At 47.7% G+C, this 27,904-nt stretch overlaps 2 protein-coding genes across 4 annotated transcripts in view; one reads left to right on the forward strand and one right to left on the reverse strand.

Moving 5' to 3' along the window:
• The first annotated feature begins 553 nt into the window (after positions 1 to 553).
• Positions 554 to 27,821, forward strand: LOC140900321 (putative transmembrane protein 244). Its single transcript, XM_073317447.1, has 7 exons — positions 554 to 653; positions 2,887 to 2,972; positions 4,559 to 4,632; positions 5,048 to 5,173; positions 22,099 to 22,143; positions 22,431 to 22,547; positions 27,086 to 27,821. The coding sequence occupies exons 1-6, from the start codon at positions 618 to 620 to the stop codon at positions 22,520 to 22,522; spliced, it is 459 nt and encodes a 152-aa protein (XP_073173548.1). The 5' UTR covers positions 554 to 617; the 3' UTR covers positions 22,523 to 22,547; positions 27,086 to 27,821.
• The window catches only part of MECR (mitochondrial trans-2-enoyl-CoA reductase), a 32,853-nt gene continuing 29,927 nt past the window's right edge, over positions 24,979 to 27,904 (reverse strand). For 2 of the 3 annotated variants that reach the window (XM_073317445.1, XM_073317444.1), the window contains 2 exons: positions 27,357 to 27,429; positions 24,979 to 25,969 (listed from right to left, as the gene is read on the reverse strand). In XM_073317445.1, coding sequence (XP_073173546.1) covers positions 25,806 to 25,969; positions 27,357 to 27,429 — 237 coding nt within the window. In that variant the 3' untranslated portion in view covers positions 24,979 to 25,805. The remainder of the gene's footprint in view (positions 25,970 to 27,356; positions 27,430 to 27,904) is intronic. The other variant, XM_073317446.1, reaches the window with a different exon arrangement.

Below are 27,904 nucleotides of genomic sequence, written 5' to 3' on the forward strand. Positions count from 1 at the left end.
GCATGGGCGGCTGCCACTGTAGCCAGCGGGAGTCCCGAGTGAAGTCAATGGGTGCGTCATGCACAGAGACCTGGCAGGGTCACCACGAGAATTTTGTATCCTCAGTGACCACTGCACTCGTGAGTATTGAAGAAGGGGCTTGAAATACATCAGGTACAAATCCATCCTTTTCCACACGGACCAGGAGATTCTGGTGTCTTCAAAGATAGAATTAGCAGTGACCAGACACTGGTAGGGTGACCAGACAGCGAATGTGAAAAATCGGGACAGGGGGTGGGAGGTAATAGGAGCCTATATAAGGAAAAGACCGAAAAATCGGGACTGTCCCTACAAAATTGGGACATCTGGTCACCCTAGGTGCTGGTGTTAGACCCTGGAAACTGATGTCCTGTAATGATCCCAGGACTGGACACAGTCTGAGCAGTGGCTGCCTTCTTTCTCTTCACTGGCTCCTCTCCCTGCCTGTCTGATCTTTGCCTCTAGCAGGCGTTGCAGCTTCGTCTCTCTTCCCCTGCCACGGCAGCCCGGGTTACCTCTCCTAGAGCATCTCAGCAAGAGATATCCCCGGGCTACACGTCCTGGAGCCTGGCCTGTGCTGTTATGAACCTTCCCCACGCATGGCCTTCCAAAGCGGCAGTGTGCCAGGCATCAAGGTAAAGCCAGAGGAACAGCTGCTCTGCTTTGGGGAGCAGGGCAAAGCCCAGCAGTGCTGGCTGGGGCAGGGTTTATGGGTCAGCAGCGGCATCTGGGCCTGATGAGATTGCAGGATCATGTGACATGGATTCTGCTGTAAACAATAAAGGTAAAAGAAGGGGGAGAGCTGGGGAGTGGGAGGCGGGGGAGAGAATTTGCTGCTTCAGAAAACCAAAGATCGGCCTCCCAAAGGTGCTGAAGCTCAAGGCTTTTCCAGCCCTGCCGGCGAGCTGCTTGGGGCAGATGGAAGAGCAGCCAGGAGCAGGAGTGGTTTAGTTAAAAGCAAAGTTTCATTAACATAAAAGGCAGCCGGTGAAATTGTTTCGAGCAGCATAATTCATCTGATGAAGTGAGCTGTAGCTCACGAAAGCTCATGCTCAAATAAATTGGTTAGTCTCTAAGGTGCCACAAGTACTCCTTTTCTTTTTGCGAATACAGACTAACACGGCTGTTCCTCTGAAACCTGTCATAATTCACACTGGAGCTAATTCTTGCAGGGAAGCAGGAATCATCTCTCCCTGGTACTCCAATAACCCCTTCTCTGACCCAGCTCGATCCAAAGGGAGCTAGGGGGCAGGGGCAGAGAAACCAACTATGCAAATGAAATTCCCAGCTACAGGAACCAGGCATCAGCTGCCTCCCTTGGGTGCGTTTCCCAGCCAGACACTTGATGTGCCCCCCTCACCTGTCTTTCTCCTCCCCAGACTGAGTGCTTCCGATAACTGGTCAAGGCACAGGTGCTTGGGACCTGTCAAGAGCTAATCCAAGATCAATAAACATACATACTGAACTATCCAACAGTGCACTTTGCAACCTGATCTGGGCTCTTTGGCATTCTCGGGCCCTGCGTTTGTCCCTCACCCTCTGCACTGCTGCTGGGATGGGACTGTCTTGGGAGCAGTTGGATACATTCTCCACCGCTTCCACCCCCACAAAAATATTGGGTCAAGTCAAGTGAAGAACAGATGGGCAGGGTGCTAGAATGGAGAGAGGATGGCCTGCTGGTTAGGGTGTTTGCCTGGCATGCAGGAAGCCTATGATCTGTCCCCTCCTCTGACACAGATGTCCTGCGTGACTTTGGGTAAGTCTCTTAGCCTCTCTGTGCCTCAGTCTCCCATCAGTATTATGGGGATAACAGCCCAGCCCTGCCTCACAAAGGGGTTGTGAGAGGAACACATTAAACATTGTGAGGAGCTCAGTAGCTGTGGTGATGGGGGCCAGAGAAATACACCTACCTTCTGAGAATACCCCTGTGCAGGGGGATGTCCTAGCTGGTGCAAAGACTCTACAGCCCTGCTCCCCATCCCCCATGGTACGGGCAGAGACAGGAGTAACTAGCCATTCCTTCAGGTTGCACTGGATCTGTTGCCTCTTATAAAGCACACAATACAGCTGTTATAAGCCATTTTCTGAGCACCTTTTCAGTGGAACATCCATTCACTTCAGTGGATTGGCAGAATGTATGTCCTGCATCATCTTCCTGAAGTAGATGTTAAAAAACAAGTCCTGTCTGTCCCACGTGGACACAAAGTATCCCAGGGCAATGACTGGAAGAGGAGGGGTTTTGCCCTGGTGCCCTTGCCAAAATGCCTCCTAAGTTATGTGGTGTTGTTATCTAGCTGTTGCCCTCCAACCCAGAGGTGGCTGCATTTCAGTGGTAGGGGATGGACACAATTTGTCCATTGTGGGGATGGACGTTGGGGATCCCTGACAGGAGCTGTAGAAATGTACGATTATTAACAATCCATTTGTAGCTGCATCATGCTTACCAGGAGTAATTGCTTGTGGAATCACCCTATCACAGGGTGGCATTTTGTCTCCCTTGAGGCTTGTGAGTCTGCTACTGCCTGGAACTATACAAACCTGTTACTTTAGCTCAGACAGCAGAGGCTTGTGGTTTTAGATCCAGAGCTCCCAGCATCAGTCCCTGCAAGTGACCCAGCCAGAGTCCTTGTTACATTTGTACAACCCCAGTAGAGTACTAGACATTTATTTAAATACATGTCACTGAAACAGATGAACGTAACACAGCGTTTCATTTCATAGGTGGCCCAAATCCAGTTGTTTGCAGCTGCAACAGAATTCCCAGGAAACTCTCCTCTGCTGAAGATTTTTTCTGTGGTGAGATGGGAATAAACATCCCTCTCACTGCTGCATGTGCTGATCCTTGTGCTTTTCTGCTCTGATTTCCAGATCATCCTCATTCACCTGCTGTTGTGCCTGGTCACTTTCTACACAGTCTACTACATGATTGGAAGCATCTGCTCTGGAGCTTTCAGGTGAGGCTGCTCTTTTTGAACTGAACAGAGCAGATCTTACACTGAGCTCATCTGAGTGAAATAAAGGGATCTGATTCAGTTAGCACAGTGTTGCCTTCCCTTGACTGGACTCTTCCAAAATGTGATGGTTAGGGTATGGGAGTCCTGCTTTTTTTTTTCTAGTCAGAGCCATGTGGCTCTTGCTCAGTGGTTTGTCTCACTGCTGAGCACTTATTTTATTTTCAGTCTAGTTTAGTGTTGATGAAACATACCAGGCAGCACAGCCCTGGAACCTGGCATTCTCTTTATCCACAGAACAATGACAATCCAGACAGCAGCAAGGTGAGCTTCTCATTAATGTGCCTCACACTGGTCCAGCAAGGCCATCTCTGTGTAGCTAAGGCACCTATCATGTCAAGGGTTACATCTTCAAAGCAGAGTTAGGCTGGGATTTTCAAGGAAATGTAAAGGAATCAAGCATGCAGGCCCAGATGCACAAAGATATTGAGGCACCTAACTCCCAATGATTTCAATGGGAGTTAGGAGCCTAAATACCTTTGAAGATGTGGGCTTCACCTCCCACTGAATTTCACTAGAAGGTAGGCTCTTAATTCCTGAGTCTCTTTTGAAAATCCTAACCTAAATTATTGGCCTCTCTGCTGAGCGTATCAACAAAGGGGGCCAGCGAGCACGAACTGGAGGAGGCAGTTTGTGTGAAGCAGACACCAGCCCAGTGGAAGCTGGACAGGCTGCCTCACAGGCTAGCAAACCAGCTTGCAGATGGCACAGTGGGTGCCATTTAAATGGCAACACTTGTCAGCCAATACTACACAGGCTCCATGTTTATATCCTGTTCTAAGGGGGGCTGTGATATGATGGATGTGGAGATGCTCTGGAATAATTTATGGGCACTGTATGCTGACCTGGTTATTGGCATGTTTACTCTATGATACAATGGCTTAGTTTAAGAAGGGGAAGCAAGCAGGAAGGGAAAGAATGGCAGAAAATAAGCCACTTCTAAGCAAACTCTTGAGAGTTGTTGAGGCAATGCCAAGGCTGGAAAAGGCCTGGGAATGCAGAAGAACAAAGGACTTTTGGGAGGGTGAAGAAGGAACATGCTTTCTCTCTCTCTCTCTCTCTCTCTCTGTCTCTCTCGAGTTGTTTGGAGGAACCAGAGTGAGACACGAGCACCCAAAGGGGTGTGAGAAGAATTTAGGCCTGCCTAGGATACCACCAGGGGATGATAAGTCTTTGGTTAAATAGCTGTGTGTAGATGGTTGTTTTAAAATTATTTTTCTCTAAATGCTTTGTTCCTACTGAAAAATAAACAATGAGCTGGTTTAAGAAGGCTGTTGGATCACTGTATAGAATTCCACTCCAGGAGGGGTAAAGGCACAAGGCCTGCCACCTGAGGGAGAGCACTCAGAGAGAACACAGAGTGGATAGAGCTGCAGTTGGCCCTGTAACAATGACATGCGGTATCTCAGATCTACCTGTGTAGTAACCATTGCAAATGTTGACTTTTTAGTGGGGATCAGTGTAACAGCCCTTGATAATTTTTAATTTCCTAAAATCTTTTCTCTCTCTCTCTTTTTTACCCCTTCCAGGCTGGACACATTTGATGGACTTATCCCCTTTGAATTTAACACAGAACCATCTCACTCAAATCCCAAATATCTGGGTAAGTGGTGTGGGGCAATGAGGCCGCTTTGGAATGGATAAAAACACAGGGATCTTTCAAGGCCAAAAGTGTGTTAATGTCTGACTGGGAGAGAACAGGATGTGTGAGGTTGGAGGGATGGACTGTGAGCACAGCCACTGGGAAAACAGTGAAGTGGTCCCTTGCTATTGCGAGGAGACAGCACTGTATTTCTTTGCCTTATGGGAATGGACTTTGTGTACTGATAGTACCTCCCACTGGAACCAGCAGAATCTGTATTCCAATAAACTGTGTCAGAACATTAACTCCAGGATAATTTTGAGGTTTTTCCTTTGTGTCCCATGGGCAGGGACTCTGTACCTCCAGGGCTCCCTGCTGTGAGATGTATCTGCCTTTACTCCAGAATAAGGGTTGTTTTCCCTTCTCATTTCTCTAGTGAATTTGCTGTCCATGGAACTGACCTACTTCACCAGCGGCCTTCTCTTTGCTGCTCTGCTGAAGCGATGGGTCTGGGACTATGCCATCACTGTCACACTGGTCCACGTGGCACTGACGTCTGTAGGTGAGTTTGAGCCAGGTGGACTCCATACATGATGTAGTGTTTGAAAGTTTGTTGAGTCATCTGGAGAAAAAACAGGTGTTTTCATTTTGAACCCATACAAGCTCAGGTTAAGCGTCTACCAGTTTTCCTCCCAAGCTAAGCAGACTCAAGCTGTCTCAGCGCTTGGATGGGAGACGTTAAAGACACACCCAGGTGTTAGAGGAAGTGATGCTGATGATTCCATTGGTAACGCTTCTCCCTCTGAGCCAGTATCAAGCCAGCATACCAGTGCCGTGCTATACTGGGGGGCAAAGAGTACCGCTAGACCTGCTGTCTCTTGCATGAGATATAAAACTGAGGTCCTGACCACAGCGTCCCAGGGCACTTCTTGTAAGGAGTGGGCTGTTCCAGTCAAATTAATTTAACTAAATGCATTCAACTGTATACTTCAATGCCCAATACAGTTTCAACTGGAAGTGGGGTTTTTCCTTCCTGTCCTTAGCTATAGTATAATAGTGCTGTGTGTTTTTACACCGCTGCTGTTTTCCACCCTAGTATTTTCCTGTTTTCCATCACTGAACAGTGATGTTCAGTGGCAGGTGCATGTTTCCGAATAGCTCCATGCCTTAGCATGGTTTTAAGAATAAATCCAACAGGAATTTCACAGTTTCCATACAACTGGACCTGAAACTTGCCTTGGTGACGCAGCGACTTTGATAGTTAACTGGACCGTTACTTTTGCAAAATGCTCATGTGCCATTGCCCAGTCACCCACACGCTTTTCTCTTGCTCTTTTAAAAGCTGCCTTCCTTCCAGTGCTGTGTATTAAAGTTACTACCTCTGATTTATTCCTTTTCTTTCACCTCTTCCCTGCCCTTTCCTCCCCACCCCCTTCCTTTTTTGTTATTTGTTCAAAACCGAGATCTGAAGTCTGTGGCTTGACCCTCTCTCTGGTAGGAGTAAACTGGGGCCAGCCACTGTTCAGAAATTTGCCTATAGCAGTTGGAGGTGGTATAGGGGCTTCAGGTGGGTTGTGGAGACCCTGATGGCTCTGGGCACGGCAAAAGGGGTTGTCAGGTGGGAACTGAGATCCCTGAAGGTTCTGTGGCACTTGGCAGGGCTGGTAGATGGAACTTCAGGGCTCCGTAGGGTCCATGGCAGTTGGGGGATGGACTCTTGGGGCTCCGTAGAGTCCATGGCAGTTGAGGGATGGACCCTTGGGGCTCCGTAGCGTCCCTGGCAGTGGATGGGACTGGTGGATGGAACCTCAGAGTTCTGAAGAATCCATGGCAGGGGGCAGATCAGAATGCACCGTTGCAAACTCCCTTTCTATTCCTTTCTCCCTCCCCATGCTATGCCCCACTACAACTGAACATAATAATATTTAAAAGACTAATGATCCAGCGAGACCAAAAATTGAAAATAGCTTCAAAGTAAATATGAACATTACAAAAAACAGTGCTACTGAAATGGCTTCCAAATGGGTTTGTCACTTCTCGTCCTGGCCCGCGTGTTTGTTCTGTCCCATTAACTCCTGCGCCACGTGGAACAGCCTCTTTCTTCCTACCCATAGCGGCTACAATGAACGCGGGGGAAGAGGGCTTCATTTGTCTTGCAGCACAAGTTCAGCAAGGCACATGCCACCATCTGCGTCCCACTGGTGCTAATGGGGTGGAAACGGACCCATCATTCCTCAGCAAAGGGGCTGAGAGCCTGCCACCCCCGTCCATTAGCTTCCTGGTTCTGTTTTTAGAGAGAGACTAATTGCTTACTCACAAACAAAGCCATTTTACCAGGGGAAAAGCAGCTCCCATTTATCCATAGGGAGGCGTGCCGTGCAGCTTCTGATCCACATTTATTCTGCCTGCCTATTAGGTCCATTGCATTGATCTCTGAGATGGCATGATTTATATGCTCAAGGCTTGACATGAGCGACTGCAGCTGCTTCCGCTGCAACCGCACAGCTCCCTGTCTGTCGGAGAGGAACTTTAGTGCTCCAGGATTGAGATGGATGGACAGAGAGAGAGTAGGGAAGGCAAATTAATGGATGACAGATGCATGAAGAAACACATGAGGGAAGGAATGAGGAACAGATATATGAATAGATGGATTGACTAGCAAAGAGATGGATGACTGAGGATCGGGTGTAGCAGAACAGAGCAATAGCCTATTCAGTCCAGCATCCTGTTGTGGCCAACAGTGAATGCTCCAGAAGAAGGTAATGAGCTCCTCTCACCACTATGCACTCAGTTGCACAGACTGCACCTGACCAGTTGTGCAATACTAAATCTGCTTTCATAAGGATCTTAGAGAAACAAGGTGGGTGAGGTAATACCCAAAGCTCGAAAGCTTGTCTCTCTCACCAACAGAAGTGGGTCCAATAAAAGATATGATCTTACCTACCTTATTTCTCTAAGATCCTGGGACAAGCACAGCTCCAACAACATTGCATTCATGAGCATCTGTAATTCCTGTCCCAGATCCTGGTACTGTGATGCTAGACTCATTCATAGACAAGACCGATCCTTTTTGAACTGCACTAAGCTGCTTACCACAATAGCAGCACTCTGTGCATAGGACCTGATCCAAAGCCTATGGACATCCATGGACTGCAGTAGGCTTTGGCTTGTGCCATATTGTATCCTAGTATTTAGCCATTTTAAATTTGGATAGGCATTTAATATATCCCTTGTTTTATTGCCTTTTACTTGGGAGTGCCCTTTGGTAATAGAGTGGATAGAAAGCAGCCTGACTGCCCTTCTGTGTCCCATTCATTATTTCAAATCCTTCAGTCACATCTCCTTTTACTCTTCCTCCTTTCCTCCGATACACGTCTACCCTACCTCCCCTGCCCTTCTCTGGGCTTTTCCATACATGCATTTTTAGACACAACGTGTCTCTGTGCGGCCTTTAACACTCTTAACACAGGGTGCTTTAATTCCATTTAATGTAACTTGCTATTCAGAATCCAAGTGAGGAGTTTAAGTTGCTTTTCCCCCTTTGAGAAAATCAGCATTCAGAAAATCAAAGTAACTAACCTTAGTAAAAAGAGAGCATAAAGCACGGATGTGCCTGTCTCTTGCACCTTCCACGGGGGGTCTCAAAACCCATTTGTGAGTTAAATCTACACTCTGGAGCTAGAGCTAACAGAACTTCCTTTTTTATAAACAGTTGGGAAAACTGTCAAAGCAGGGGGAAGTGACATGTCCCACAAAGTCTGTGGCAGGCATAGAACAGGGTTAGGGTCTGAGCAGTTCAGTTCCCTACTCTACACAGACTTCCTGTGTGGCCCTGGGCAACTCATTGAGCCTCTGTGTCCCAGATCCACAAAGGTGCTTAAATCCCACCACTGCAATCCACAGACTCCCCTGCTTGGCTGGCGCTGAAACGTTCAGGGTAAAAGTTCCCCCGTGCCTACGTTTCTGCCTTTGAGTATGCACATTGCTGCCTCTCTCTAGGCATCAGGACACCAATCTCAGGCCCAAACCCAGAGCAATGCACAAACTGGCAGAAGAGCGGTAGAGGAGCATCTCTCTCTCACCCACGGGGCCTGATCCAGCAGATGTGCTGCTCAGAGGCTGCCTACTGGATCAGGTTGTTGTTGGCACCCAGTGCCAGAGGCGAACAACAGCAAGGTTCGTTGCCCGGTGTGCGTCACCCAATAATCACAACGGGGTGGAGAAGCAGAAAAGTTTATTTGCAGCTGCAAACAAGGTACAGGGAGAATAGAATCTCAAATCCTGTACCCAGAGCAGGAAGTTACACAGGCTTTTATACATCCTTTCTTCAGCATACTTGTCCAATAGCAAGCTGCCTTAAGTATCCATATAGCCAGCCAATCCAGTTACCAGTTAGTTCCCTTGTTCTCTGTACCATCTGTTAAACGATACATAAAGCTGCTTTATTCAGCATTGTTCTTCCATATCTGCCCTGTTTGGCCTTGTTTAGTTTGAGGCAGTCTGACTTTGCAAATTATTGTTGCAGATCCTCAGCATAACTGCTGCGAGTGCCTCCTAGCGGGGGGGGCCAAGGACACTTGAGCCTAGTGCGAGGGGGCTTCATCGACACTCGTGGTCTTCCATCCCCTCGAGTTACCTAGTGACCATGCCCCAGTGTCCCCAACAACTACTCCCTCCTTTGAGAACACTCAACAGCCTTGGCTCTGAGTTTTCTCACTTGGGCTACTTATTTCTTTACAATAGGACTTTGCATAAGCACTTTGTGATAGCCCTGAAGAGAATGACTCATTAACTTTTGCAAAAGGGTCCTGACACATGATACTGCACAGCATAATACCATTAATACAAGCAATACAGGAAAGAGAAGTTTCAATAACAAGCTAAATAAACCACCAAGCCAAAACGACAAACCCCAGCCTGAAAACAAGGTTTGCAACCAATTGCTCTCGGGGGCAGTATAGGCAACCTGTGCTCCGGCTTGGGCATGGGCCTCAGCCTGTACCATCTTTTCATAGATCTCATAACTGCTATCATTTACATATACATAACATCGGGGCCCGACGAGGGCACAACCCCCTCCTTGGGATGCCAAGAGATAGTCCAAAGCCAGCCTATTTTGGAGGGAAAACGTCCTGAGCTGCTGTACCTCTTTATTTAATGTTTTTACTGCTGACCCTAAATCACTAACCGAGTCCTCTAACTCTAAAGCAACATTCAAAGCCTTGGAAACAAGCAGGGAGAACTGGAGGTCCTGGTGATGTCAAGGAATTATGACGTGATTGGAATAACAGAGACTTGGTGGGATAACTCACATGACTGGAGTACTGTCATGGATGGTTATAAACTGTTCAGGAAGGACAGGCAGGGCAGAAAAGGTGGGGGAGTAGCACTGTATGTAAGGGAGCAGTATGACTGCTCAGAGCTCCGGTACGAAACTGCAGAAAAACCTGAGTGTCTCTGGATTAAGTTTAGAAGTGTGAGCAACAAGAGTGATGTAGTGGTGGGAGTCTGCTGTAGACCACCGGACCAGGGGGATGAGGTGGATGAGGCTTTCTTCTGGCAACTCACAGAAGCTACTAGATCACACGCCCTGGTTCTCATGGGTGACTTCAATTTTCCTGATATCTGCTGGGAGAGCACTACAGCGGTGCAGAGACAATCCAGGAAGTTTTTGGAAAGCGTAGGGGACAATTTCCTGGTGCAAGTGCTAGAGGAGCCAACTAGGGGGGGAGATTTTCTTGACCTGCTGCTCACAAATTGGGAAGAATTAGTAGGGGAAGCAAAAGTGGATGGGAATCTGGGAGGCAGTGACCATGAGTTGGTTGAGTTCAGGATCCTGACACAGGGAAGAAAGGTAAGCAGCAGGATACGGACCCTGGACTTTTATGATGAGATTACTGGTTCTGTGGATGAAGGGAAAGCAGTGGATGTATTGTTTCTTGACTTTAGCAAAGCTTTTGACACGGTCTCCCACAGTATTCTGACACAGTATTCTGACACAGTCAGGGAACGGATGGGTTCCTAACGGATGGGTTCCTGGGGGACTAACATGAAGGGGAAAGGAGTCCAGGAGAGCTGGCTGTATTTCAAGGAATCCCTGTTGAGGTTACAGGGACAAACCATCCCGAGGTGTCGAAATAATAATAAATATGGCAGGCGACCAGCTTGGCTTAACGGTGAAATCCTAGCGGATCTTAAACATAAAAAAGAAGCTTACAAGAAGTGGAAGGTTGGACATATGACCAGGGAAGAGTATAAAAATATTGTTTGGGCATGTAGGAATGAAATCAGGAGGACCAAATCACACCTGGAGCTGCAGCTAACGAGAGATGTCAAGAGTAACAAGAAGGGTTTCTTCAGGTATGTTGGCAACAAGAAGAAAGCCAAAGAAAGTGTGGGCCCCTTAATGAATGAGGGAGGCAACCTAGTGACAGAAGATGTGGAAAAAGATAATGTACTCAATGCTTTTTTTGCCTCGGTCTTCACGAACAAGGTCAGCTCCCAGACTGCTGCGCTGGGCATCACAACATGGGGAATAGATGGCCAGCCCTCTGTGGAGAAAGAGGTGGTTAGGAACTATTTAGAAAAGCTGGACGTGCACAAGTCCATGGGGCCGGACGAGTTGCATCCGAGAGTGCTAAAGGAATTGGCGGCTGTGATTGCAGAGCCATTGGCCATTATCTTTGAAAACTCGTGGCGAACGGGGGAAGTCCCGGATGAATGGAAGGCTAATGTAGTGCCAATCTTTAAAAAAGGGAAGGAGGAGGATCCTGGGAACTACAGGCCAGTCAGCCTCACCTCAGTCCCCGGAAAAATCATGTAGCAGGTACTCAAAGAATCAATCCTGAAGCACTTACATGAGAGGAAAGTGATCAGGAACAGTCAGCATGGATTCACCAAGGGAAGGTCATGCCTGACTAATCTAATCGCCTTTTATGATGAGATTACTGGTTCTGTGGATGAAGGGAAAGCAGTGGATGTATTGTTTCTTGACTTTAGCAAAGCTTTTGACACGGTCTCCCACAGTATTCTCGTCAGCAAATTAAGGAAGTATGGGCTGGATGAATGCACTATAAGGTGGGTAGAAAGCTGGCTAGATTGTCGGGCTCAACGGGTAGTGATCAATGGCTCCATGTCTAGTTGGCAGCCGGTGTCAAGTGGAGTGCCCCAGGGGTCGGTCCTGGGGCCGGTTTTGTTCAGTATCTTCATAAATGATCTGGAGGATGGTGTGGTTTGCACTCTCAGCAAATTTGCGGATGATACTAAACTGGGAGGAGTGGTAGATACGCTGGAGGGCAGGGATAGGATACAGAGGGACCTAGACAAATTGGAGGATTGGGCCAAAAGAAATCTGATGCGGTTCAATAAGGATAAGTGCAGGGTCCTGCACTTAGGACGGAAGAACCCAATGCACCGCTACAGACTAGGGACCGAATGGCTAGGTAGCAGTTCTGCGGAAAAGGACCTAGGGGTGACAGTGGACGAGAAGCTGGATATGTGTCAGCAGTGTGCCCTTGTTGCCAAGAAGGCCAATGGCATTTTGGGATGTATAAGTAGGGGCATAGTGAGCAGATCGAGGGACTTGATCCTCCCCCTCTATTCGACATTGGTGAGGCCTCATCTGGAGTACTGTGTTCAGTTTTGAGCCCCACACTACAAGAAGGATGTGGATAAATTGGAGAGAGTCCAGCGAAGGGCAACAAAAATGATTAGGGGTCTGGAACACATGACTTATGAGGAGAGGCTGAGGGAACTGGGATTGTTTAGTCTGCAGAAGAGAAGAATGAGAGGGGATTTGATAGCTGCTTTCAACTACCTGAAAGCGGGTTCCAAAGAGGATGGTTCTAGACTATTCTCAGTGGTAGAAGAGGATAGGACAAGGAGTAATGGTCTCAAGTTGCAGTGGGGGAGGTTTAGGTTGGATATTAGGAAAAACTTTTTCACTAGGAGGGTGGTGAAACACTGGAATGCGTTACCTAGGGAGGTGGTAGAATCTCCTTCCTTAGACGTTTTTAAGGTCAGGCTTGACAAAGCCCTGGCTGGGATGATTTAATTGGGGATTGGTCCTGCTTTGAGCAGGGGGTTGGACTAGATGACCTCCTGAGGTCCCTTCCAACCCTTATATTCTATGATATCTCAAGTACCATTTGCAGCCTTACAGTATAGCGGCCTATGCATGCCATGGCTGGCCCGGTAAACAGTGGCGCTATTCCCAGTACAGAGCACCTTAAAAGCTTCTCGGTTGTGAGGGAATTCTTTATATTGCCCTCCAATGCCGTAGTCAGTCGCCGCAAGGTCTTTTCTTGTGACTCAACAGGGGTATCTCGGGCATTTCTAATCTTTCCTTTGGGCAGTGTGGCAGTTATTGACAAATGAGGAAATCTATGAGCTATATAACAGCTACCTGTCCAGTTGGCTGGCAGTACCTTGTAAGCCTTTTGGCCACATACAAAATAGTGACCCTGTAGGGCCCAGTAAGGACTGTTTTTTAAGGGGATTCCTGGCATATTTAAGGCTGCTTTGGCTGCTTTTCCTAACAGTTCATATGCCCCTAAGGGGGCATCCCATCCTCCTGATTGGGTACAAGTGGGAGTGTTTCTGATTGTGCCGTTCAAATTACACTCGCCATAGGGACCACTACAAACCCACCATTGGCTTGTTACATTGGAGATATTAACTGGACGGCAAGTTATATTTCCAAACCCTTCTTTTGTGGTAAGATTATTCGTAAGAGTTTCCCTAAAAGGGGAGGAACCATTACACCCACACTGTTGGCCTCCCCTTTTGGTCTTTATCCAATACCCATCAGCCCACTGTGTAATAACACAGGAGCTTTTTCCCACAGGACGCCCATAGTGACCAGATTGGTTTCGGGTAAAACATAACACTCCCTCAGTGAGTACTGCAACTGAATACTCCTGGTCCTGATAGGTGGCCTGCTGTAAAGGGGTCTTGTTCCAGAATGGTGAGTTCGTTCTTTCCTGCTTTTTGGTGGTGGCTAATTCTGCTAGGGTCAGGGGCAGCATGTCAAGGGGCATTCCCGTTTTGGGGGACAGTGGAGTTGGAGCACATACCCAGCAATCAGTCTGGTTTGTTAAAGTAGCAACATGGTGCACAAGCGAAACAAAGGAGTTATGCTCCCGATATGCACAGTTTGGAAATAATACAGAGAATAACAATGTTACCCAATTAATTATCACCAGAGTCTTCCCCACCCAGGGTCTCCAGTACCTGGGTGGGCCCATTTAGGCGTTAAGGTGCCCGCTATTTGTGTCTTTTAAACAGTAGCTTTAGCCCGAGATCGTCACTAGATGAGGAGTCAGCAGGTTGGACGGTCCACGGTCCTGCTGACGAGGGGGCAGGTACTCAGACGAGAGGGATGGATCCAGTTCTCATGTCCCTCGACCTTTGCCGCTGTATGGGAGACCAGCAGGACGGTATAGGGTCCTTTCCACTTTTCCTGGAGAGGCTCGTCCTTCCAGGTACGAATAAGCACGGAGTCACCGGGCTGTAAGGAGTGGACGGGAGAGTCCAAGGGGAGAGGCTGGGAATCCTTGGTATACCTGTGAAGAGACAAGAGAACAGCAGACAGGGAACACATATACTGAGACAAAAAACCATTACCCAACTCCCATTCCCCTGACAGAACCGGGGTGCCATTCATAGGCCATGCCCTTCCAAACATAATTTCAAAGGGACTGAGCCCTAATCTACCCTTTGGAAGAACGCGGATATGGAGTAGGACGAGGGGCAAAGCATCAGGCCATCACAGTGAGGCTTCTTGGCACACTTTTGAGAAATGCTGTTTAAGGGTCTGATTGGTCCGCTCCACTACCCCACTGGCTTGCGGTCTCCAGGGCGTATGGAGTTTCCAGGGGATCTGTAAGGCATGTGAGATGCTTTGAATGATTTTTGACGTGAAGTGTGTCCCGTTGTCAGATTCCATCCACAGGGGGAGTCCAAAGCGAGGAATGAGCTCCTTAACAAACTTGAGGGCCACTGTCCTGGCAGTGCAGTTACAGCATGGGAAGGCTTCTGGCCATCCGCTGAACCGATCCACTAAGACGAGGAGATATTTGAACACTTGAGTCCGGGAAAACTCAGTAAAATCTATTTGCCACATTTGTCCAGGGCCCGGAGTGGGTTCTAGGGCAGCTGGTGGCACAGGATGTCCCGGTCGGGGGTTATTCTTTTGGCAGACTAAGCAGTCCGCCTGTACCTGGGCAGCCAGGGGTCAGAGTCCAGATGTGATAAAGTATTTTCCCATTAGTTGGATAAGTGCTTCCCTGCCAGCATGAGTGGTTTGATGTAGTTTCTGCAGCACTGGCCGGATTAGGCCCTTTGGTAGGAGGACCTTCCCTTCTGGGGAATGGAGCCATCCCTCCTTTTCCCGGAGACCGAGTTTGTCAGTTAGCTGTCTCTCCTCCCCAGAGTACTGAGGGGTTGGAAGCTCCCCTACTGATGGGATAAGGGCTTGCAGATGGGCGTTTTCAGCCTGAGGGGATGGCAGGGTGGCAGCATGCTTAGCCTCTCTGTCTGCCCGGGCGTTACCTCTGGCCACATCTTGATCCTCCCTTTGATGGGCCTTACAGTGTACCACCGCCACTTCCGAGGGGAGTTGTACGGCTTCTAGGAGCCGGAGGATCTGGGGCCCGTACTTGACTGGGGAGCCTTGGGCTGTCAGCATTCCCCTTTGCTTCCATAGGCCAGCATGAGCATGCAGCACACCAAAAGCATACTTTGAATCAGTAAAAATGTTGACCCGCTTTCCTTTTGACAGTTCAAGTGCACGGGTCAGGGCTATCAGTTCGGCAAGCTGGGCAGAGGTCCCAGCAGGCAAACCTTCAGCTTCCACAGTGTCATGGAGGGTCACAACAGCATAACCCGCCCTCCTTTGCCCATCTATTACAGTACTGCTACCATCAGTGTACCACTCATAATCTGCATTTGGGAGGGGTACATCCTTTAAATCCGGACGGCTGGAGTACTGGACATCTATGATCTCTAAACAGTCATGTTCCTGTTCCTCTGTTTCTGGCAAGAGGGTGGCTGGGTTAAGGGAGGGGCAAGGCTGTAGGGTGACTTCAGAGTTCTCTAACAGCTTAGCCTGATACCGAGCAATCCGAGCCTGGGTGAGCCAAAGCCCTCCCTTTGCATCTAATAAGGCTTGGACCATATGGGGAGTATAGATTTGCATAACCCCTCCCAATGTTAGCTTCTCGGCTTCCTCAAGCACTAGGGCAGTAGCTGCGACCACCCGTAAACATGCCGGCCAACCCTTTGCAACCTGATCCAGTTGCTTAGAAAAATAAGCCACCGGACGTCTCCATGCTCCTAACAGCTGTGTGAGCACTCCTAGGGCCACCCCCTTTCGTTCATGTACATACAACTGAAATGGCTGAGAGAGATCCGGCAGGCCCAGAGCCCGGACTTCCATCAAACTTCCTTTTCAAGATTTTAAATGCCCTGTCAGCCTCTGGGGTCCAACAGAAGGGGTCATGATCTGCTCCTTTTACACAGTCGTACAGGGGTTTAGCCCATAGTCCAAACTCTGGGATCCATATCCTGCAAAAGCCTGCCATACCCAGAAATGCCCTGAGCCGCTTACGATTACTTGGGGTAGGAACTTGGCATATAGCTTCCTTCCTTTCATTTGAAAGCTGACGCTCCCCTTGCCGTATGTGGAACCCGAGGTACCGTACCTCTGGGAGGGCGATTTGAGCCTTACTCCGTGCTACCCGATATCCCTGGAGTCCAATAAAATTCAGGAGGCTCACAGTGGCTTTAAGGCAGGGGGTTTGGCCCACAGTGGCAATTAACAAATCATCTACATACTGCAGAAGGAGGGCCTCCTCATTATCCCACTCCTCTAGGTCCCTGGCTAGAGCCTGGCCAAAGAGCGTGGGGGAGTTTTTAAATCCCTGGGCCAACATTGTCCAGCAAAGTTGCTTTTTAACCCTATTTTGGTCCTCCCACTCGAAGGAGAAGATCTCCTGTGACGGTGTGGCAACTGGGATGGTAAAGAAAGTATCTTTCAGATCGAGGACTGAAAAATGGGTATACTGTCCCCCTATAGAAGCCAATAAGGTATACGGGTTAGGGACAAGAGGGTGCAGAGTCTTAACCCATTCATTGACTGCCCTTAGGTCCTGTTCCAGCCGATACGTGCCATCAGGCTTCCGTATGGGTAGAATGGGAGCGTTCCAGGCTGACACATTCCCGGAGAATACCATACATTAGGAATCGATCTATAGTTTCCTGTAAACCTTCTCTGGCTTCCCTCTTGATTGGATACTGTTTTACTTGCACTGGGCCTTTCCCTGGTATGAGCTGAATAGTAATGGGGGTCTGGTGGGTGGCCTTTCCTGGGATCCCTGATGCCCACATGAGGGGGTACACCTGGTCTTCCCACGGGCTCCATTCTGGGGCTTGCATAGCTGAGGGCTCAACTGCAAGGGTCATGATCCATGCATTCTCAGGGGGTAAGGTAAGGGTTATTTCATCCTCAGTAAAATGCAGGTTGGCACCGAGGCAACAAAGCAGATCCCATCCCAGCAGAGGTGTTGGACACTCAGGGAGGTATACCAGCTTGTGGGATATAGTCCTGTTTCCCAAAGCGCATTCCGCTGGGGCATACACTGGGCACTTGGTGTCCCTGCCTGTGGCTCCCACCACGGTAAGGGAATCTGCTACTGGCAACTGAAGGGGTCGATTTACAGCAGTTTGTGCTGCTCCAGAGTCCGCTAAAATATCTATTTCTGAGCTTCCCACCCACATCTTTACTCAGGGTTCTGGGGGTAGGGTGGTCCGTCTCCCCTGACACCCCTATTCCTGCTCCGCCATCGCCGTCATAGAGGCACCCCCCTTTTCTTTCCTCTTTGGGCACTCATTTTTCCAGTGTCCCTCTTGTCGACACAAGGCACACTGGTTGCGACCCAGTCATCTCTCCTGCGAGCCCGGACGTTCGCGTCCACGGCTCCTTCCTCCCCGACCACTTCCCTTAGTGCTGGCCTGTACCGCTGTTACCATCAGTCTCACTTGCTTTCTCTCCTTCTCTATCTCTCTGACTATAAGCTCAGTTTGCAGTCTCTAAGATTTGTGCCATGGTCATGCTCATTAAATCCTCCTTTTTTTTGTAACTTTCTCTTAATATCAGGGACTGCTCTGCTCATAAAAATTCCCTTAATAATTGACTCAGTTGCCTGATCATCAGGGTCTGCATTAGTGTTCTGTCGAATCGTGTCCCGAATTCGCTGTAGAAAGGCCCCTGGGCTTTCTTTTAAATCCTGCATTACTTCATATGGCTTTGCCCAATTATTATGTTGGACAGTCGAGTGACGGAGTCCATGCAAAAGCAACTCCTTATAGGAGGTAAGGCGGGTCATATCCCCAGGATCATTTGGATCCTACCTGGGGTCTGCTCGGGGGACTTGTGCACCCGGGTCAGGGACATTAATACAATCCCGGTCGTACCGTCTCTGCGCTTCCTCCCTTGCCTTGGACACAACCCGTTGTCTTTCAACCTCAGACAATAGGGTTTGCAGGAGGATGTTACAATCATCCCAGTCCGGCTTGTGGCTGCTAAGACATCCCTCAAAAACTGAAATAAACCTACTTGGGTTGGTGGAAAACTCCCCTGCTTGTGCTTTGAAAGCAGCCAAATCCACAGGGTTAAATGGCACATGAGTATAAACCTGCATAGTCATGGCCGGATGCCTGTCCGATCCAGACTGGGCGACTTCAGTTTCGGTGATTAAGGGGTATAAGCCAACCGTTGGGGACTTACATGGTGTGGGTGTAGGGGCCGAAGGGGACACCGGCTCTGCCATTACAGTGGGGGTGGGGGTCTGGGGACTAACATTAGCTGCTACCGAACCAGTCGGAGTCAGATTACATTGCTGTAAAATATCTGGTCGAGTACATAAAGCCAGAAACAAATGCGCATACATATGTTCATTCCATTTCCTTGTTCTCTGACAGAACAGGAGTAACTGGAGGATCGTGTTGTAATTAATTGACCCTCTTGGTGGCCACCACTCCTGGTCCTCTAGTTGATATTGAGGCCAGTCAACTGTACAGAATCGTTTTAATTGACTCAGTCATCGGATCCGCACCAAATACCTTCCAGTTTGCTAGAATGCACTCTAGGGGTACACCATGCCCTACCCCCTGAGCTCTGTCCCTGTCCCATACCTACAGGGTAACTCTGGGCATCCCCAGGTTCCAACAGAGCATACAATCCGGATTTCAAAAGGTTCCTACCTTACCCAAGGGACCGGTTCCCCACCGTTGCCCGCAGCTGCTCCTCCCCTATGTCCAAGGGACCAGTTCCTCACCGTCACCCACAGCTGCTTCTCCACTATATGAGTGCGTTGCACCGTTGTGCCCTCCGGGATCGATCAAATCGCGTCTCCTCCGAGGCCCCCGATGAACTCACCGGTGCGCGCTGGGCGTCGGTTCTCGCCGCAAACCTTGATCTCCAGGAGGAGTCCGGGCAAGGCTAAATAGTGGCCTCGTAGCCCACCCAGGGACGCCAAAAGCTGTTGCCGGCACCCAGTGCCAGAGGCGAACAACAGCAAGGTTCGTTGCCCGGTGTGTGTCACCCAATAATCACAACGGGGTGGAGAAGCAGAAAAGTTTATTTGCAGCTGCAAACAAGGTACAGGGAGAATAGAATCTCAAATCCTGTACCCAGAGCAGGAAGTTACACAGGCTTTTATACATCCTTTCTTCAGCATACTTGTCCAATAGCAAGCTGCCCTAAGTATCCATATAGCCAGCCAATCCAGTTACCAGTTAGTTCCCTGGTTCTCTGTACCATCTGTCAAACAATACATAAAGCTGCTTTATTCAGCATTGTTCTTCCATATCTGCCCTGTTTGGCCTTGTTTAGTTTGAGGCAGTCTGACTTTGCAAATTATTGTTGCATATCCTCAGCATAACTGCTGCGAGTGCCTCCTGGCTGGGGGTGGGCAAGGACACTTGGGCCTAGTATGCATAACTGGTGCGAGTGCCTCCTGGCGGGGGGGGCGGGAGGGGACACTTGGGCCATAAGCGAGGGGGCTTCATCGACACTTGTGGTCTTCCATCCCCTTGAGTTACCTAGTGGCCATGCCCCAGTGTCCCCAACAAGGTCCCATTCAAAATCTGGTTGGAGGAGAAGGTGCTTCTGCCCATCTTATAACTTTTAGCCCAGTGGTTAGGGCACTCATCCAGATTGTGGGAGACCCAGGTTCAATTCCCTCCCCTGTCTGATGGGGAGAAAGGACTCAAACAGAGGTCTCCTACCTCAGGAGTGTGCCCTAACTACTGAGCTATAGGACACTCCAAGGTGAGACTCCCTCAGTCTCTCCTCTTGAAGGTGATGTGCTTTGGATAAATGCTTAAGGTGTCATTGGGCCAGAGAGAGGAAGTAAGAATGATTCTATAGTCTAGAGGTTAGGACACCCATGTGGGAGGCAGGAGGCCCACATGCTGGTTAATCTACTCCAGTGACTAATTGTTTATAAAAAGTAAACAGCTCCCACAGTAGAGATGGAGGGAGCCCCTCCCATCAGAATAGCCCATAGTTCAGCAGTTAGAGCACTCTTCTGCATGGAAACCCGTGTTCAAATCCTTCCTCCCCATCAGGGGAATTAAACCTGAGTCTCCCAGCTGAATACTCCAACCACTGGCTCCTTTTCCTTCCTGTATTTTGTGTGGAGTGCTGCAGGTGCCTAACTCAATCCCACAAGAAATGACTGAGGCAAGGAGCTCCTGACTGTAGATTGCAAGCAAAGCTAGATGCCTAAATCCCTGAGGAGGGGATTGTTATGATCTCCCATTGGCTAGCTGAGGCAGCTCCCTGTCTAGTGTGGATCACATTGTACAGTGCATCTCTCCCTGCATTCATTGAATAGGAAACCTAGGCAGCTAACTCAGCACTTGGCCCTCACTTTGTTCCTGTGATTTTCCAGGCACCTCAAAGTTAAGCATTTTGATGCTCAGCATTGCAATGCCTAAGTCCCTTTGTGGCTCTGGGCCCCTGTGTTCTGAAAGAGGGAGCGAATAGTACATCACAAGGGTGCTGTGAAGATCTATGCATTAAAAGACTGTAAAGTGCTTTGAAAGCTACTGATGAAAAAGTGCTATAAAAGAGCTAGGTGATGTTATCTGCTGCTGCCTTCTGGTCCTGGAGTGAAGTCCTGGCAGAACTCCCATATACATCCAATGGGACCAAGATTTCACCCCTGGGTTTTAACCTCAAGACCTCTCATTATTCATGAACTTAAAAGTATACAGAAAGATCTCTCTATTTGCAGGAATAAAAGTCCAAATGTCTCAGAGGGAAGCATGCTATCGATTTTAGGTGCAGAACAGATTGTTTCAAATTTAATTAACAGAATTAATATTAAATATTTTTAGGAAGCTAATTAAAAAAAACCCACACACACAGTCCCCTGAACCATTATTAATGCAAACACAACAGTACCAAGACTCTGAAAGCACAAGGAATTGAAACTGACTGGTCCACTCTAGTTTCATTTCAGAGTAGCAGCCGTGTTAGTCTGTATTCGCAAAAAGAACAGGAGGACTTGTGGCACCTTAGAGACTAACCAATTTATTTGAGCATAAGCTTTCGAGAGCTATAGCAGTCTCTAAGGTGCCACAAGTCCTCCTTTTCTAGTTTCATTGTTTAGGATGAGTGAGATTCACTCAAACAGGGCAAATGGTGAATTGGAATTTTTTTTTTTCATTTTTACATTGAAGATGTTGCAAATTAAGTGTCTTTAAAATCTGATTTTAATCTTAAAAGCAGAGCCAACTCTTGTGGTTTTTGTGTGTATGCCAGTCTCACATTATATGGTATTCTTAAAGCCCTGGCTCCTGGAGCCAGGTGTTTGAGATAGCTTCAGCTTTCATAAGCACATACACACATGCAAAATTCTAGCCCTTCTGACTGTGAAGAGAAGTTTGAAAATTTGACCCCTAATGGCTCTGAACCAGAAAGCACATAAAAAGTACCCAGAATATTTTAAAGACTTTTGATTTTTTGGGGGAGGAGCCTGCCATGATTTTGAATACTTGGGACTGGTAATGCTGTTTTAAGCATGCCCCTTAAAACACATAACTACACCCTTCAGCAGGAATACTGCCCCCTTCTAATCTATGGCACTCAACATCTTTCACACTGAGCCACGCAACTTTCCCCACTCCCACCCTGAGAAACCCAATTAGCCATTTAGAGATGGGTAAAAGCATGACAACGTTTAAGTGACTTGTGCCCCTGCAAAAACAAAAACAAAACCCCAAACCACAGAAAAAACCCCCAACCAACACCACACCACACATAGAGGAAGTTAGTGGTAGAACCAGAAATAGAACCCAGGAGTCCTGACTCTTTAGGCCCCAGCTCTAATCACTAGACAGCACTGTTTTATCAGACTATTGATGGTTTTAATCTCATGGAGACTGTTAGCACTGACATGTTTGATCTGTCGTTTACAGCGATGGAACAGTTCCCTTTGGTGTGGCACTGGTGGCTAGCACTTGGTAAGCATTCAGATCATTTCCAGGTGGGCTCCCTTTATTTCCTCTTCCCAATACAGCTGTTAAAGGGGCACAGGTAAGGGTGCGGGCCCTACAACTATAACAAAGCTAAGATGGTTTGAATAGTCTAGAAGCAACCGCTTTGATTCAACCACAAGCAATTTTTAAAACTGAAGCACACCAGCTGGCCTCTAGCCCTGGGAGTTTGGTTTTTAAGTTAGTGATGGAAGAGGATGCAGTATCAGATATTGGCAGTGCATTTCAAATACCCTTTTGCCTATTTCTTCCAGGCAGTGGCCTCTTTATCATGATTTTCAGTGGACAACTTGTGACCCACTTTGCTTGCCCTGACTCCAGTGATCCCACTTTGGACAGCTACTGACATTCTTGAGAGATTCAAGATCAAGGTACTTTACTTCTTAGATCTCCAAACCTGAGCATTTCATCTGAGCAGTATTTAGAGGGGCTGCAGCGAGTTCAAGTAGCCGGGCTAGAAAGAAGAAACGCACAATGCTTTCTGAGGAGTAACTATGCAACTGTGCACCGCAAGCACTGAAGAGACCTAAATCCCATTTAGCCACCTCAAAATGACCCAGCATGGTTTGGCATGAATAAAAGCCATTAAGCTCCTTTCATCTGAGAGAGGAAGGTCAAAGAGAAGCTCATACTAGAGAAATGCGGACTATTCCTCTGTGGGTAAGCTGAAAGGTGTTGACAGTCTATTTGGTCAAGTTTCCCCCATGGACTGCTGTGCAGTTCTAGGCATTTGGAGTTTTGTAATTCCCTATTCTGCTGTTTAAAGTGCATGTTCAAATCCAATCCTGTGTCTCGTATGTAATAAGCACACTGATAATTTGATTCAAGAGTGTCACCAGAGCATATAAACTGTCACTTGTATTTTAGTCATGGTCTAGGGGCTAAGCCTGCTGTGCCTGTCCCTAAAGATCACTCCAAACAAGCAGCTGGTGTTCTAGCTACAAGCTTCTATTACTCCTGCTATGGGAGCAAAGGGTGCTTCCTCCCATGAAGTGCACGGATAAGATGTAAATACAGCTCTTGTCCTTCCAGGCAATAGGAACTAGCCTTGCAGGGTTTTTTAATTTTAAAAAGGAGCTACTGTTATGAGATATTTTTGTTATTTGCAATGCATAGGGTGATAGTGATGTTCATGGATTTTAAGGCCAGAAGTGGTCATCTAGTCTGATCTCCTTTACAACACAGGCGACAGAATTTCCCTGAGTTGATTCCTGTTTGAATGAGAGCAGATCTTTTAGAAAAACATCCAATCTTGATTTCAAAATTGTCAGAGATGGAGAATCCACCAATAGTTAATTACCCTCACTTCAAAGTTTGCACCTTATTGCTAGTCTGAATTTGTCTCGCTTCAGCTTCCAGCTTTTGGATCTTATTACTCCTTCACTAGCCAGACTGAAGAGCTCTCTGTCATAGAATCATAGAATATCAGGGTTGGAAGGGACCTCAGGAGGTCATCTAGTCCAACCCCCTGCTCAAAAGCAGGACCAATCCCCAATTAAATCATCCCAGCCAGGGCTTTGTCAAGCCTGACCTTAAAAACTTCTAAGGAAGGAGATTCCACCACCTCCCTAGGCAACGCATTCCAGTGTTTCACCACCCTCCTAGTGAAAAAGTTTTTCCTAATATCCAACCTAAACCTCCCCCACTGCAACGTGAGACCATTACTTCTTGTCCTGTCTTCTTCTACCACTGAGAACAGTCTAGAACCATCCTCTCTGGAACCACCTCTCAGGTAGTTGAAAGCAGCTATCAAATCCCCCCTCATTCTTCTCTTCTGCAGACTAAACAATCCCAGTTCCCTCAGCCTCTCCTCATAAGTCATCAAATATTTGTTCCCCAAGCAGGTACTAACAAACTGATCAAAGTCACCCCTTAATCTTCTCTGTGTTGAGCTAAACACGCTGGATAACACAAGGAGCTCAATCCTTTAACCTCTCTTATGGCTCTTCTCTGAACACTCTCCAATTTAGCAACATCCTTCATGAATTGCGGACACCAGAACTGGACACAGGATTTTAGCAGTGATCGCACCAGTGCCAAATGCAGAAGTAATAGAACCTACTCAAGATTCCCCTCTTAACATTATGTTTGTAATATAACTGCCATACTGGATCAGAACATAGTTAGTCTAGTTTCTAAGAGAGGCGGGTATGAGACGGGAGTGCAGGCTGTAGTGCTGCTAATCCCAGCAGTGGATGACCTGGTGTTAGAAGTATCAGATCCTGAGCAACGAGAACTTCCATTCTGCAGCTTGCCAGGATGGCAGCACAAAGATGGGACTCACTGGACTACTTAAACTGGCATCTCCTTCTCCCTGCCATAGCTTGTTAGGAACCAGCATGCCAAATGAGAAATACCAGGCACATAAGAGGGGAGGATGTAACAATATGATAGGAGGGCTACCATTTGTCCCAGGCCTTACAGTTCATATCTGAGATCTCACTGAGGGGAAGAAAAAATAAAGTTCACTTGTGGGAAGGCAGAAGCCCATGTCATATTTTTAAAGCGAGCTTTGCACACATTAGCCGAGAAGTAACCAACGGCAGTGACTATCAATGCCTGTCTGTGTTGATCATGCCTCCTTGACTTTTGTTGTGGCCTGTGTGAACGAGCTGTAATGCAACCCTGTAAAAGAGTTGGAATACAAACATTTGGAGGCAACGGCATGACATTTTGAAGCAGTACATAGTAAAATACTCGTGATAGTTTGTACTACTGTCTGACTGAAGTGCAGCAGAGGAACTAGATCTTATTACACAGCAAAAACCCAGTTGATGGAAAAATACCCCAGGGAGAACACAGTCTCTGAAAATTATAGCATTTATTCTGAACAATTATTGACATTTCAGTGGCCCATTTCACAATTCTTGCTCTTGGATGACAGGCTTGCAACACAATGTGAAGTGCCTTTATTTCAGCCACAATTGCCTCAATATCAAACTACAGATGTAAGTTTCCCTAAGGACTGTACATGACAATACTGGGGTTAGGATACAATCTAGGACAATACTCCACATCCAGAGGAGTCCTTCATGGGAAGAAGCCACAGAAAAATAGAAAAATGGAGGCTTCCTCACTTAAAGCTCACTCTGGGGCAGGAAAACTTTACAGTAAGGGACGCATTAGCATCTTGTTGGGAGTCCCAGTGCCCTCCAACTTGGGTGACTACACACATCCAGAGCAGAGGGCTTCTTTTTGTGTCCTCCTTGACTGACTGATTTCACCAGCAGTCAGCTGGAAGTTGATTGGCTTTGCCTCTACCCTAATTTTTAGGATTCCAGGGACTGCACTTTAGCCAACCTTGACTTTCTATTGCAAAGCAATTAATTTTAGCCAATGTGAAAACAGGATCTATCTCCAAAAGCAGAGATCTACTGTCTGCTCTTGAGTCACGTCAGTTACACACTTTAGCCTCAGATGTGATTGTTATTGTTTCAAGTGGGTAAAGTTGACAAATTTTAGAGATTCTTCCTCTTCAACAACTCTCTCCTGAAGACAGGATACATTGAAGCAAACGTGCATGAAAACAGTTGTATTGTCTCCAATGACGCCAGAACTGGCTGTGATTCAGCTCCCTCTTAAAACTCCTCTGGAAACAAAAGGGTGTATGATTGTCCATGGGAGCAGGATCACATGGTGAGAACCTGTTTAGATGAGATGAATGACTTCATGGAGGCCTCCACGGCAATTCGGTAGTCCTTCAGTGGGACCTGTGTGCAGGCTGGACCAGTGAGCTGCCCCTTACGAATAAGATCACACAGGGTCAGAATCATCCCAGTCAATCTGTCCTTGTCTGCATGGGAAAGACAGAAGAGAGTAATCCTGCCCCTTGCAGAGCTGAGGGTGAACAAGACCCACAATGCCACCCACAGGAAATGAGACAACTGACAAAACAAACAAAAAGTGAGCCAGTCTTGGCTGCCTTGGCCACCTAGCAACACAACACAAGGGAGTGGAGTTCAGGTGCTAAGCTCCCTAGGACAGCAGCTCGGGATAGAGGCAAACGATCTCAATTTCTTCAGCAACTCCTTCCACCCTGTTCAACACATGCAGCAGCATTCACTGACTTCAGAGAGAAATGTTTCCAGTTTATATGGCTGGTATAAGGCAGATGGTCCCACAAGATTCCCTTGTACTGACTGCAGTGTTGCCAAATTGGACAATTGATTTTGTTCTGATTTGAGGGGAGATAGTCCCCTGTGACCTTTCTGACCTTTGGGGTTATGCTACAGGTAGGTAGCTAGCCTCCTGTTTGATGGCCTGCACTGCTCTCTACACTCCTGTTTGATGGCCTGCCCTGCTCTCTACACTAGATGTTACCTGCCACTTGCACTGCAGCTTGGTCAGCAACCATCTGGCACACACTGATTTGAGCTTAAGGCTGTGCCTAGGTAGCTTCTGCCCCGTCCACACAGCTTCAAAGCAGGAAGGGCCTGAAACACCTTAAATGCATAATGCCTGGCTTTTTTTAAATTGCAAGTGCTGAGCAATATCAGAGTGGAGCTGAGTAGATAGGCCTGGACCAGTCACAACCGTTTAAACTCTACATTGTAGTTTGTTGCGGTTTCCTGACCAAATGTACTAACAGGTGCTTCTGTCCCACTGCTGAGGCCAAGGGCAGATCACAGATTCTGTGGGTTACACATGGGCTGTAGCTGAGAGGCACAGCAGGGGAATGATACAGCTTGTGTCTCCCTGGATTAATGAAGGAAACTCTCCAGGTCAAAACTTGTCACCAGCCTTCACCCACTTGTGCTTTTTGATGTCTAGAAACCCAGCTAGCAAAATATTTATCTGCTCTTCAGATGCTAAGTTTGAGGGCTGCTTTGCCAGTATTTCCCCAGGAGGGCTTAAGCTAAGCTAAAAACTGGAGATTCTGCATGATGTTTTCTGTGCTTTGTGTTTCTAGGGCCTCCCTAAGAACTGGGACGAGAGAAGCATTATCTTGTTGTCCACGTTGGACAGGAAGCCAGGCACTCGAGTTCTAATTCCTGTTCTCACAATGACTTCTTCTGTGGCTTTGGACCAGTCGCTCCACCTCTGTGCCTCAGCCTACGCACCAACAGAAGCAGGGACAATGCTTACTTTCCTCGGGGGAAGGGGGGACCTTAAGAGAACACATTAATACTTTAATAGATTTCCTATGGACTACATCCCCACTGAAATGACCCTCAACTTACTCTGGGGTTGGTCTTTCTTCCACTGGGTCATCCAAAACCCACGCAGCTTCACATCCTTAAAGATGAATGCACTCTGTAGAAACAAGGTGAGACACACCAGGTATTCTTGGGGAAACTGTTTACATTGGGCATTCTTCAGTTAGCATATTCTGCTGCACTCAGGCCATGGGAAGAGACTGTCCTTGTACAGCTGCTACCACACTTTAAACGCTGTTGCAAGTTTGACACTCACTTTCCTGCTGCTATGAAGATCTGCAATTCTGCCTCCCTGCCAATGACTCTTGCTTTTAGAAGAGCCTTAATTTGGGGCAAATTCACTCACACAATGCAGATTTTTTTTCTTTTACACCCCTGCAGAATGTTAGTCCTCTTCACAGTACACTGGATAGTAAATAGGAGATTAAAAACCAAGGGTTGGTTCCCTCAGAAATGATCACATTCTTGCCAGAGTTGTGATAACTGCATTGCCCATACAGTGCCTCTTCTGTGGCAAAAGAGGATTTCAGGCTCTCTATCTGGCACTAAATTTAAAAACTCACGTTCATAAA

The sequence above is a fragment of the Lepidochelys kempii genome, chromosome 19 (assembly GCF_965140265.1).
Source record: "Lepidochelys kempii isolate rLepKem1 chromosome 19, rLepKem1.hap2, whole genome shotgun sequence".
In the NCBI taxonomy this organism is placed as follows: domain Eukaryota; kingdom Metazoa; phylum Chordata; order Testudines; family Cheloniidae; genus Lepidochelys; species Lepidochelys kempii.